This window comes from Panthera tigris, chromosome D4 (assembly GCF_018350195.1).
Source record: "Panthera tigris isolate Pti1 chromosome D4, P.tigris_Pti1_mat1.1, whole genome shotgun sequence".
Classification (NCBI taxonomy): Eukaryota; Metazoa; Chordata; class Mammalia; order Carnivora; family Felidae; genus Panthera; species Panthera tigris.
The window spans coordinates 19,726,750-19,740,080 of NC_056672.1; the positions used below are offsets into that span (position 1 = coordinate 19,726,750).

At 46.4% G+C, this 13,331-nt stretch overlaps 1 protein-coding gene across 1 annotated transcript in view; it reads left to right on the forward strand.

The window, feature by feature from the left end:
• The first annotated feature begins 587 nt into the window (after positions 1-587).
• The window catches only part of LOC102954995 (phosphoserine aminotransferase), a 33,061-nt gene continuing 20,317 nt past the window's right edge, over positions 588-13,331 (forward strand). The window contains exons 1-6 of the mRNA XM_042964577.1: positions 588-718; positions 5,968-6,028; positions 6,963-7,032; positions 9,595-9,800; positions 10,618-10,790; positions 12,999-13,168. Of these exons, the coding sequence (XP_042820511.1) occupies positions 659-718; positions 5,968-6,028; positions 6,963-7,032; positions 9,595-9,800; positions 10,618-10,790; positions 12,999-13,168 (740 nt within the window). The 5' untranslated portion in view covers positions 588-658. The remainder of the gene's footprint in view (positions 719-5,967; positions 6,029-6,962; positions 7,033-9,594; positions 9,801-10,617; positions 10,791-12,998; positions 13,169-13,331) is intronic.

The following is a 13,331-nucleotide window of genomic DNA, read 5'->3' on the forward strand; positions in this document are numbered from 1 at the left end:
ATGCAGGGAATCTCATTCCCCCTCCCCCCGCACTCCCCCTCCCGTCCGTCCACCCTTCACCCTGTAGTTCCATTCTTGAGAGCCCTGTCTCTCCAATGCGGCATCCGGGGCTGGTGGGGGGCGCTTAGAAAAGTTTCGTGAATTAGTAACCGCTGGTTCTGAAGCATGCATCAGAGCCCAGACCAGGGGCGGGTGAGGTGGTTGGATTGGGGAAGGATTTGCTCCACGTCTCCCAGTGCGACCAAGAGAGAGGGGCTGCGGTTGGAGGGGGGAAACGGTCCGGATCCAGGCCGCAGAAGCACGAACCCACGTTGGCAGGGGCAGCCCTTTCCCGCCGCCCACGATCCTAGGGCGGGCACTCTGCCGAGCTGGGCGGCTGGTGCAATCTCCCGCGCGCCTTGCACTGATCAGAAAGAGAGGAGCTGAGGCAGTAGACGAGAGGAGGAGCAACTGCTCCTGGGCCTTGGCTGAGGCGCATGACCAATGGGGATGCGAGCCCCGTAGCGCGAACCAATTAGCGCAGGGCCTGCGACAGCGCGGGCCAATGGGGGCGCCGACTGGGCGCTGGGAGGAGGCAGAAGGTCTGAGCCAGCAGTAGACTTGCGCTGCCCACGCGGTCGGTTCTCTCGTTTTCCCTCGCCTCCTGCGCGGCCGCATCATGAGCGCCCGGAGGCAGGTGGTCAACTTCGGGCCCGGGCCTGCCAAGCTGCCGCGCTCGGTAAGTCCCCACGAGCGCGAGCCGAGAGTGCGGTGCGGGCGGGAGCGCGCGCGGTTCGCAGTGTATCTCCGAGGCGGGGCGCTCGGATCCCCTCTCCCGGCTCGGAGTCTTCCGAGCGTTCTGCAACAGAGTGCATGCCCAGTTCAGGATCCCTCGCAAGTGGGCTTCTGGAAGAATGCATCTGGGGGAAAGGAAACTCGGCGACTTGCTTCTACAGCTGCCCCTGGCGCCGACTGCCCTGGGCGCGGCGTGCACGACTCGGCTCGCCCGTGCGGCGCACCTGCAGACTCCGGTGCTGTGCCTTCTCCTGGGCTGGGCCCGGGGCGCGGCGGGAAGGCAAGAGCTCTCATCTCTGCGTTCGCCTTGCCCGGCCGGCATTGAGAGCCAGGCAGTGCCGAGTGGATCTGTGAATGGATACTTTGAATGAATGGTGAATGAGGATCGCGTTAACTGGAGGGGATGGCAAACTGGAGTCCCGCGCATGACCCCTCCTCGTAGGGAGTGTTTGGTTTAGCCGGCAATTGGGAACGTTGCTTTTCAGAAATGTAAATCTGAAAGCCTTCAGTCCACCCTTTCCTTGTTCCCCTAGAGAAGCTGCCCCCCCCCCCCGCCACCTTTATTTCAGCTCTGTTCCACGCGTAGGTGTTTTTTTTTTTTTTTTTTTTTTTTAAACTGGCTTGTTTCCTAAAAGCATTCGAGTATTCAAATTCTGTTAGGCTTTGGGCTGCTTGCCCAGTTAGCTTCACTTTGTTTTGGAGGAAATGGGATGATTGAATTCTCCCTGGGGCCACAACCAGACTTTTCAAGTCCTAGTGGAACTGACTCCCTGCCTTCCTAGGCACCATGCCAGCTTCCAGCTCCTCCCCCAACACCCATTCCTCCTTTCCCCATCACCCCCCCCCCTCCCCAGTTGTGAAGAAGGCAGCTTGTGATTTGCCTTGAATGACAAACTGCTATCGCTGCTGTTATATTTTTATTTTTCTAACCAGAATGACTGATAATATGTTGTTGCAACATGAGGCATAGCCAAATGCTTTACAATTATCTATTGTTGAACAGAGTAGAAATCTCCCCGGGATAGAGCCTCCTCTGTGTTGTACGAACAGAGAATCTTACAATTTTAGAAGGGAAAGGATTTCTTGCATTTCTAGGGGCAGGGCTCGCGGTAGCTGAGAGAACAGGGCTTGTTTTTTCTCACCTATTACAGTCGGTTTTAGGCGAGATTCCTTCCCTGTCAGAGCTGTGCAAACGTTTCTTGTACCTGCCTCACCTTTGTCCCTTCTCTGTTTTGGAATCTTCTATTTGTTCCTTGTGCAATTTCTTTCTTTCTTTTTTTTTTTTTTAAGTAATCTCTCCCCACCCCCATGGGGCTCGAACTCAGGCCCCCTGAGATCAAGAGTCCCATGCTCTACCCATTGAGCCACCCAGGCACCCCTCCTTGTGCAGTTTCTTTATGCATTTTTTAAAATGGCAGTTGTGATCATTAGTAACGTAATTATTGTTTTCCTGGGAAGATTTTTGCCCTCAGATGCCCTCTCTGGGTGGGGGAGGGGGTGGGCGGAAGGAAGTGGGCAGATGTTGCTTTTTATGAGTTTTGATTTGATTGAAATGTTAGGATTAGAGAAGGTTTTCAAACTTTACTGTTGACTGTGACCACAATGAAAAATATATTTTACAAAATGACAAAATATATGCATATAATTATAATGAAAGCCTTATATTAAGGTCTTATGAAATATTTGGCCTAAATAACTACAACATACATAGTTTTGTATTCTATTCCACTCTAGTCTATTTCATTTAAAAAACTAGTTGTGAGGAGCACCTGGGTGGCTCAGTCCGTTAAGTGTCTGACTCTTGATAGCCGCTTAGGTCATGATCTCACGGTTCGTGGGTTCAAGCCCCGTGTTGGGCTCTGTGCTGACAGCACAGAGTCAGCTTGGGATTCTCTCTCTCCCTTTCTCTTTGGCCTTCCCCCGCTCGCTGTCTCTCAAAATAAATAAATAAACTTTAAAAAAGTTAGTTGTGACCCACAAAAGCAATTGTACTCTGCAGCTAAAGAAACTCCACTGGAGTAGAGGGGCATGATTTTTGGGGTAGAAGTCTTTTAAAACTCTTTGTAATGATTTGGGTTATAACCTCATTTTAGGGGATACTGTCTGTAAGAGAAATCCAGTCTTTTTTGTTGTTGTTTGTCCAAGATTTTATTTAAATTCAAGTTAGTTAATATTTAGTGTAGTATTGGTTTCAGGAGTAGAATTTAGTCATTCATCATTTACATATAACGCCCAGTGCTCATCGCAAGTGCCCTCCTTAATGCCCCTCACCCATTTAGCCCATCCCCCACGTAGCTCCCTTCCAGCAACCCTCAGTTTGTTCTCCATATTTAAGAGTCTCTTATGGTTTGCCTCCCTCTCTGTTTTTATCTTGTTTTATTTTTATTTCTCTTCTCCGGTGTTCATCTATTTTGTGAGAAATCCAGTCTTAAACAGGAGTTCAAAGATGGATTCACTAAAGTTTATTTGTTCAGCCAGTGCTAATAAGCATCCGGTAGTTTACAGAATAGTGACAAATCCTTTTTTCTAATGCTAGCTTTTATGATTTCTTTCTTTTCTTTTTTGAAAGTAATCTCTATACCCAAAGTGGGGCTTGAACTCACGACCTAAAAATCAAGAGTGTCATGCTCGCTGACCAAGCTGCCGGGTGTCCCAACAATGACAAATTCTTGACATCCCCCCCGCCCCCCCCACCGCCCTTGCCAAAGGAACCTTTTGTTTAATTCTTTATTGTTAAAATGTTGTTTTTTTCAGGGGCATTAGGGTGGCTCAGTCCTTGAGCATCAGACTCATGATTTCAGCTCAGGCCATCATTTCACGTTGGTGGGATGGAGCCCGGCATCAGACTCTGCTCTGAATGTGGAGATTGCTTAAGATTCTGTCTCCTGCTGCCCCTCACTCTTGCTTGTGCGCGTGCGCACTCTCTCTCTCAAAAAGTTTTTTTTTTTTTTTTTTTTTTAGACAAATTACACTCCAGTTTAGATTGTTTTATGACCGTCCTGTTTTAGCCTCTGTCTTTCGAGGAAACCTCTGATGGCAGGATGCCTCTACAGAGGGCTTATCTCACCTGTTTAATGTATGTTTTCAGGGCATTTTTTCCCTTTCTTTGTACTTCATGACAGTTTGCACATACACAAAGGTAGAGAGGGAATAATACAGTGAAATCCATGGACCCATCTCTGAGGATTTTGAATTCTGTGGACGTTTTGCCAGCCTTGCTTGTTTCAGTACTCCCTCCTCCAGCACGCTCTTACTCCCCACCGGCTCTGGGATGATTTTAAAGCCAATTCCAGGGGTGCCTGCGTGGTTCAGTCAGTAGAGCGTCTGACTTCAGCTCAGGTCGTGATCTCATGGTTCTTGGTTGGATCCGAGCCCCACGTCGGGCTCTGTGCTGACAGCTCAGAGCCTGGAGCCTGCTTTGGATTCTGTGTCTCCCTGTCTCTCTGCCCCTACCCTTTGCTTGTGCTCTGTATCTCTCTCTCTCTCAAAAATAAATAAACATTAAACAAAATTTAATAAAAAAAAATAATAAAGCCAATTCCAGGAACGCCTGGGTGGCTCAGTCAGTAGAATGTCTGACTTCGGCTCAGGTCATGATTTCATGGTTCTAGGCTCCGAGCCCCATATCGGGCTCTGTGCTGACAGCTCAGAGCCTGGAGCCTGCTTCGGATTCTGTGTCTCCTTGTCTCTCTGCCCCCACCATTCGCTTGCTCTCTGTATCTCTCTCTCTCTCTCAAAAATAATTAAACATTAAAAAAAATTAATAAACAATAAAGCCAATTCCAGATATCATGTCATTTCACACTTTAACATTCATCTCTGATAGGATTTTATCTTCCTTCTTTAAGAAAAATAAATAAAGGATTGGTGTTTTTTTGTTTTTTTTCAGTGTGTAGTTACTTGCATTTTACTTACTTTGGAGGAACAAAACATCAGTGGGGCTCCCCCCAAGCCAGCTGTGTTTTGTAAGGTTTGGTGAGCCGTGCCCCATTTCCTGACTCTTTGGGATTGGTGGTAAATTGGGTCTCCCCTGCCCAGTTGTCCCTGTAAGGTAGAATGTGGTTAAGGGACTGCAGTAGCCTTAGTAGAGGGGTCAAAGGGCTGGCCAGTTGCATAGCCCTCAGAGCCTTGGCTGATATTACTCATCTGCACATTGGGGATAGGAATATCCCCCTCATGGCTCTGTCGGTATGTCATTACCTCCCCTGCCCATTGATCTTTCACAACAGGTGTTTCTTTCTTTTTTGTTTTTTTTAAATGTTCATTTATTTTGAGAGAGAGCACGTGCTCCTAAGCAGGCTTCTCGGAGCCCAACAGGGGACTGGATCTCAGGAACCGGTGAGATTAGGACCTGAGCCCAAATCAAGAGTCCAGCGCTTAACCAACAGCCACCCAGGAGCCCCTTCATTCACAGCAGGCTCTTCCTAATTCCCGCACACCCACCCTGTTCCATTTGAGCACCTTAGACTAAAAAGATGGAAAATTGAGTTATCAGTTTAATTTCAGCCTCACCGACGTTTTTTGTTTTTCCTTGAACCCAGAACTTTATGCATTTTGTTGTGTTTCTGCATTCAGAGTGAGAAATGTGATAGTGGAGGGGATATTTTCTAGCGCGTCCGTTTTTTCCCAAAGGTCTTATCTTGACAGCTGAGGGTTGTCATCAGAAAAATTCTTTATTTGAACTTTATTTTTTGAATCCAGGTGAATTTTTATACCTAAATAAATTCATGCTTTTGGAAAAGCTGGGTTTTTTTTTTTTGAGTTTATTTTTATTTATTTTGAGAGAGAGAGTATAGAGAGCAAGTTGGGAGAGGGGCAGAGAGGAAGAGAGAATCCCAAGCAGCCTCCGTGCCATTAGTGTGGAACCCGATGCAGGTCTCGATCTCATGAACCATGAGATCTTGACCTGAGCTGAAAACAAGAGTCTGATGCACAACTGATTGAGCCACCCAGGTGCCCCAGAAAAGCTGTATTTTAACATCAATCGCATCACATAATTTCACACTTAACTTGTGTGTAAATTGCATTAGCAGGGCTCTGTGGGCTGGGTGGGAGGAAGGGGATTGGCCGTGGGCACGACAGAAGCTTCCGGACCTCACAGGCCCTATGGGTGGACTCCCTCTCTTTGATGTCCAGAGGGAGTGCTCTGCACAGAATATCCAAATCATTTTATTTTCTCTTGTTTTTTCCTAGGTATTGTTAGAGATACAAAAGGAATTATTAGACTACAAAGGAATTGGGATTAGTGTTCTTGGTAAGATTTACTTTTTGATTCTGAATATCCAGGTTCCAAAGGAAACTGATTAAAATGCATCAAGCCTCGAGTTTTTTCCCCTCGGTCTTCCTTTAGGCCTTTGTAGATCTATTTTTAAGTTTTAGTAATTTTGGTCGCATGATTGATGGAAGCAGTTTTGAAATCAGTACCCATGCTGGTGAGGGGTTCTTGCCTCTCCGCTTACCCTTTCATGGTTGGTTTTTGCTGTTGATAGCATCGGAGATCACATGCCTCACCATGCTCTGAACCTTTATAGTATTGCCTCACATTCATTGTACAGCCTGGGCTATACTTACAAATGAACTCAGTAAATGTTTAAAGGTCTACAAGCCTTTGCTCAAGATCTTGCGCGTTAATAATTTCATTAAGTTTCTCTTACATTATTGAGGAAGAGAACCTTGGAATTTAAAAATTTCCTCTTGAAAATTTAATGTCCTTTTTCTTGTTAGGTAATTCCAAAGGCCACATAGTATTAAGAGATCATAGGGTTAACTGCATGCTTGTTGCTATTAAATTTTGTTCCTGTGGGTTTGGGACGAATACTTGGGTTTCTGTGAAATGAGAGCCGCAGTGCGGAAATTTGTGCTGCTGTTCTCGGGGGTAGCCTTTGTGCATGGGTTCGTGTTTGTGAGAAATCACAGGGACGGAAGGATGAATTAGTAAATGGCTCATTCAATGAGTATGTGACTTGAAAAATCATTCTGCTGTGGCTGTAAGGCTCAAATGTTTGCAATTGGAAAATCAGTTTGGATTTTTCCCCTAAACTAAGTGAGCCTTGGCCCACAATTTGCAAAATCACTGCAATTTCCCGTTATTATTTTATTTGCAAATTGTGCACTTGCTTCTAAAGTTTCTTCTTTTCATTTGGTTTTGAACTGGAACTGCGTTTTCTTGTTTTTCTTTCCTTCCACAGAAATGAGCCACAGGTCATCAGATTTTGCCAAGATTATTAACAACACAGAGAATCTTGTGCGGGAATTGTTGTAAGTTCAAAATTTTAAAGACCAAATTCGTTACTTTTGTTTGATAATCCACATACCTGGGTGTCTGTTATAGTATTTACTCTGCTGTGTGTTAAGAATATTTCATAATTAAAAATAATCTTTTAAAGATTCTCCCAAAGTCACTAAATTAGTACATCATGCTTTTTTGTTTGTTTGCTGTCCTATGTTTGTGTGTTTTTATTTTATGTGGTGTTTCCAAAGATTTGGATTCATTATATCTAAGAAAGATTTTTCAGGCTTAATAGGGATTTAGATAACAAAGAAATGGTCATCTTGGTTAGTTTACTGGCTCTTAAAAATGTGGGTCTCAGACCACCTGTCAGAATCACCTGGCTGCGGGGAGGTATTAAAAAATTTAAGTGCAGGGCCCCTCTCTAGCCCAGCTGAATCCAAATCTCTGTAGAAACTTCATCTTTTGCAAACTTTTTGGGTAATTTTAAGAGTTCTTCACTCCAGGAACTTCTCAGGTGGTCCCTCTTAGCTTATCTGTACCATTCTCCTTACCCAGAGGAAACCTTACTTGTAAATAGATTGCTGTTTAAATGAGAGATATATTATCTATACATTTTCACATAAACGTTATGAATATGGTAATCTTGGGTGGGGGGTGGGGAAATCCACATTTTCGTTCTGCTCATAGAACTGGTGCATGTTCATGGTAGAAAGTTTAGGGGAAAACCTGAATATCACAAATTAAACTAGAATTTAAACTACTGGATAGTTAAACTATGGATAGAATTAAACTATCCATAACCCTATCAGTCAGAGGTAATTATTATTAACATTTTAGGGTTCATGTTTGCATTATTTCATTAACAAGATTGGAATTATATGGACTACTTCCTTTTAAATTGCCTTGATGAAACGCTTCAAGATGGGGCAGGCTTGGGGACACTTTTGTGAGGAGCCCCTAGAAGCCCAGTGCAATGCGAGTGGTCAGAACCAGTAATCGTTCGCGTGACTTCACTCACCGGGTCTGCCTGCTGGGTCCCATGTCCTGTCCACAGCATAATCCTGTGCTTCATGGAACCTTGGCCCCAGAAGATGTGGGCTGTGAGCCTCCTGGGACTGGACTCTCAGTTCAGTTTATGGGCCTGTCCTTTAGTCTCCTAACCAAGTGCCTACCTTGTACCCCTGTCTGCTCTGTCTCTATCTGCTGTCCTTCCATCCAGGTGTTGGCCTTCTTATCTGTCTGGCATCTGAATAACATAGACTTGGAACCCTCTCAGCTGCTGAGAACCTCATGTTTAGAACCTCTCAATGAGACCTGGCAGTAGGCACTGGATGATCACAGGCAGACATAGTTCAGGACCAGATATTTGCACAGCACCCATTCCCCAGGACCCTCTCGGGTTGCTCTGCCCTTTGGTTCTTACCTTGGTGCTGGGCCTGTCTGTAGCCATCTGCCTTCCATATACCTGTTTCCAAGCTCTGACCTTACTCAAAGGTTTGGGTCCAGTTTCCATGGCCTAGTCCCTCTGGAGCTGGCCTTCTCTTAGTGCCTAGAGCCATTCCAACCATCATCTTCATTTTCTATGCTGGAGTCCAGAAATTTCCCTGTTAGTCTTGTTTTTTTTTTTTTTTTTAATGTTTATTTATTTTTGAGTGAGAGACAGAGTGTGAGCTGGGCTGAGGAAGGGGCAGAGAGAGAGGGGAAAACACAGAACTCAAAGTGGGCTCCAGGCTCTGCACCATCAACACAGAGCCCAACGCAGGGCTCGAACTCACAAACTTTGAGATCATGACCTGAGCTGAAGTCGCACGCTTAACCAAATGAGCCACCCAGGCGCCCCCCTGTTAGTCTTGATGTATGTCCGTATGTGATTACATGCTTAGGCCTAAAACGTTATTTACGATTCTTATCACCGTCCGCATGGTTCATAGCATGGACCAGCACATATCTATTTTTAGGACTTCTGGTTGTAAGTGACAGATGCCCAGCTCTTAGCTTAAGTGAAAGAGGGGGTGTGTTACCGTGTGTAACCGTAAAGTGAAGGAGTGATTTAGGTGATGTTCAGGAAGGTCTTTATCTTCATCTTTTGGCTCTGCTTTTTTAGGTGTTGGCTTCACCAGGTGGCCACCAGGGGTTGTAGGATTAGCCGGTTTATCCTTTCCCTCAGTAGAAAGCGTTCCCCTTTTCCTGAAGTTTGAGCAAAGGTGTCAGAACCAAACCCCACTGGCCAGCTCCGGTCAAGCGCCCTTCTGTTGGAGCGAGGGTTGGCCTCCCTTGAACCATGTAGTCTGAGAGTGGTAGCAAGATGACCAGCAGGGTGTTACTGACTTCCCTCCAAACATTCCCCATAGGCTTCCACACAGAGTCTGATAATGGTTGTCCAAGGAGGGAATAGATAAGTGACTGGATTGGGGAAGGCAAAGCCGCGGGTGGGGGGGGGTGGGGGGGGTGGGTGGGTGCGGGGGTGCGGGGGGGACTTTACCATATTTCTTGTAGTATATCCACCCAGGGTAAAGTGCTGGTAGAGAGCATCACTCATTCTTGCACCCTGTGTGTCTCTGTTTACCGTCACATGTGCTTCTGCCCAGAGCCGTTCCAGACAACTACAAGGTCATTTTTGTGCAAGGAGGTGGGTCTGGCCAGTTCAGTGCTGTCCCCTTAAACCTGATTGGCCTGAAAGCAGGAAGGTGTGCCGACTATGTGGTGACAGGATCTTGGTCAGCTAAGGCCGCCGAAGAAGCCAAGAAGTTTGGGACCGTGAATATCGTCCACCCCAAACTTGGGAGTTACACAAGTAAGTGCTGGAGTCTGAGTTCAACAGTGATAATGAAATGCTGACAAATGCTGATGGGTGGGTAGTCCCAGCTTAGATATCAGGTTACCCTCACCAAGGGCAACCAGCAGTTTTTAATTCCTTCTTCTGGTCAATAGTTGGTTTGGTACCATTCAGACTGGATGGTTGTACTTGTTAAGATTGTTCACTGGCTGCTACAGAAAGAGTGAGTATTCATAGGTTCTCTCACCTGAAAACCTAGAGGCTGATTGGGTTCAGGAATGGCTTGATCAAGGGCCCCAACAAGTGCCTGCAGGTCCTGGTGTCTCCCCTCGTCTCTGTGGTGGCTCCACAGTCGGAAAAGCTGTACTCCCTTTTAGAAGATGCTCCTGACCTTCTGTTCTCCCAAGTTTCAGTGCCTTTGCTCAAGCATTTCCAGTTAGAGTCTGACGTCTCCTGTGTTCCATTCCCAATCAGTCATGTGACTGCCAGTGGAATTGGCCACACTGGAGCTTCGTGGGCTTGAGCTGGGGAGGCTGGGGCCCCAAGAAGAAACTCAGTGGACATAGGATAGATGGATGCTGGGTAATGAGAAAAAACTCGAGAAATACCCACCACACCATTCTTGAAGATGAGTTACCCCCAATAACTGTCAAAGGGGTGGGATTCATAATCTTTTTAGGTTGTTGATGGGGATTATAATGCAAGATGGATAGGGTGGTTTCACTTGGGAGGGCTTTGGGATGAGCCTTTCGCTGCTAGGGGAAGTGTGTCAGTCCCATCTACACAAGGAAGGCAGAATGAAAGTCCAGAGTCTCCACCTTTTCTTCTGTGGTAGAAATTCCAGATCCAAGCACCTGGAAGCTGAGCCCCGATGCCTCCTATGTATATTACTGCGCCAACGAGACTGTGCACGGAGTGGAGTTTGACTTTATCCCAGACGTCGAGGGAGCAGTGCTGGTTTGTGACATGTCCTCAAACTTCCTATCCAAGCCAGTGGATGTTTCCAAGGTAGAGTGTAAAAGAGCCTGGCGGGGGCACCCCAGTGTCTCGGATTCCCTGAGAGCATTTTAACATACGTACCAGGACACGGAAAGGCCCAGAGCGTCTTGGGCCAGCAGAGACCTCGAAGCCAGGGCAGCTCACAGCGATGGGCCGACAGTTGCTTATTTCCTGTGGGTTGTCAGAATGCTTACATCTTGATGTTACCCCGTGTTAATGATTGCTTCACAGGGTCACACTGGAGTCCTTGGGGAGTTTATCTGCCTTCGAGGGTCCCTCTTAGAAGTGTTTGGGCCAACACAGTGGGAGTAGCTTGCTGTCTTCCAGGGAAAATGCAGATTATCCAAGCTCAGGGGATGTGTGAAGGAGCTGCACCTGGCCGTGAGCCCATCTCAACTCCCAGAGCATCAACAGGGCATATAGCCTTTCCTAGTGGCACACCAGGGTGGACGGGGGAGCACAGCACTCAGCTGAATGCAACTAGGGGGTGCAAAAAGTAAAGCATTTACTTTTTTTTTTAATGTTTATTTATTTTTGAGAGAAAGAGAGAGACAGACAGAGTGCTAACCAGGGAGGCACAGAGAGAGAGATACATACAGAATCCGAAGCAGGCTCACTAGGCTCTGAACTGTCAGTACAGAGCTCAGCGCGGATCTTGAACTCAAAAACCGCGAGATCACGACCTGAGCCAAAGTCAGATGCTCAATTGACTGAGCCACCTAGGCGCCCTGAATTTCCTTTTTTTTTTTTTTTTTTAATGCTTATTTTATTTTTGAGAGGGAGAGAGACAGAACGTGAACGGGAGAGGGCAGAGAGAGAGAGACGGAGACACAGAATCGGAAGCAGGCTCCAGGCTTTGAGCTGTTAGCACAGAGCCCAATGGGGGCTCGAACCCATGAACCATGAAATCATGACCTGAGCCAAAGTTGGAAGCTCAGCCGACTGAGCCACCCGGGCGCCCCCTTTAAAGCATTTAAAAACAAACTCACTAAATGGTAGCCTGCCTTTAAAAAAAAAAATTACGGTAAAATATACATAACTTAAAATTTACCACCTTAACTATTTCTGAGTGTATAGTTCAGGGACATTAAGTACATTCACACTGTTGTGCAAACAGCATCACCATCTGTCTCTAGAACTTTTTATCTTCCCAAGCTGGAATTCTGCTCAGTCGTCCCCCAGGCCCTGGTAGCCACCACCCTCTGTGAATTGGACTCTTCCGGGTCCCTCATAGAAGGGGATTCAGGCAATATTTGTCATTTTGTGTCAAGTTCATTTCACTTAAAATGTCCTCGGGGGTCATGCACGCGGTAGCAGGGGTCGCACCTTCATTCCTTTTTAAGGCTGAATAATCTTCCGTTGTGCGGTTATACCACATTCTGTGAATAATCCACTTTTGATGACCAGTTGCCGCGCATTGGCAATTCTAAACAGTGTCACCTATAAAGTACTCCCTATCAGGCCCGGCTGTCTTCCCTCCTTATCCTTGGGATGCCGTTTGATATTTATAAAGCATTCAAAGCGTTCATGGGAGGATGTGGGAGAGGGTTCTGAATCTTACATGACAAAATTTTCTGAAGTTCCTTTAAACATCTGTTGCCTAAACTTTCTTCTCTTTCAGGCAGCTTGTCTATTATTTCTCAACATCTTCCGATTGTCCTTTTATACAAACACGAATGCATTCAAAACTGTGTTTCTTTTGGTTACCAAGAACAGTTAGCCCCATTTTTTTATACTTTTTTAAAAAAGGTTTATTTATTTATTTATTTGAGAGAGACAGAGGCAGTGTGAGTGGGGAAGGAAAGGGAGAGACTCCCAAGCGAGAGCCTGACGGGGAGGTTGAACTTATGGGACTGTGAGATCATGCCCTGAGCTGAAACCAAGAGTTGGGACACTCAACCGACTGAGCTACCCAGGCCCATTTTAAATATTGGTTTGGGTGTAGAAAGGACGTATATACAGTGATAGGAATATGTATAAGGTCTTTGTAGTGATTGGTTCGGGCTGGCCCCTTGCTGGTGAGTGGGACCAGGGACATGTGTAACCTGCAGGCCTCTGAACTCTCCCAGGCAGAGATGCCTTTAGAGAATAGAATGCACTTTGAGCAAGATTAGGATAGAATCACTTCCTCATACTTTAGAAAGACATTGGGAAATTTGAATACAGTTATGAAAAATGACCAAGTGTATCTAAAACACCATGCCTTCTCTTTTTCAGTTTGGTGTCATTTTTGCGGGTGCCCAGAAGAACGTAGGCTCTGCCGGGGTCACGGTGGTGATCGTCCGTGATGACCTGCTGGGGTTCGCCCTCAGGGAGTGCCCGTCAGTCCTGGACTACAAAGTGCAGGCTGGAAACGGCTCCCTGTACAACACACCTCCGTGCTTCAGGTTAGCTCCGGGGCATGGCTCGGGGGCCTCGGGGACTGACGGAGGAGGTCTCACTCTTTCCCATCAAAGCGGAGGGAGGTAGCTTTCTGAAGTAAGTAGAGCACGTTTTCATTAGCCAGTGACCTAATGGCTCAGACATCCTATCAGGATTCTTTGCCCAGCT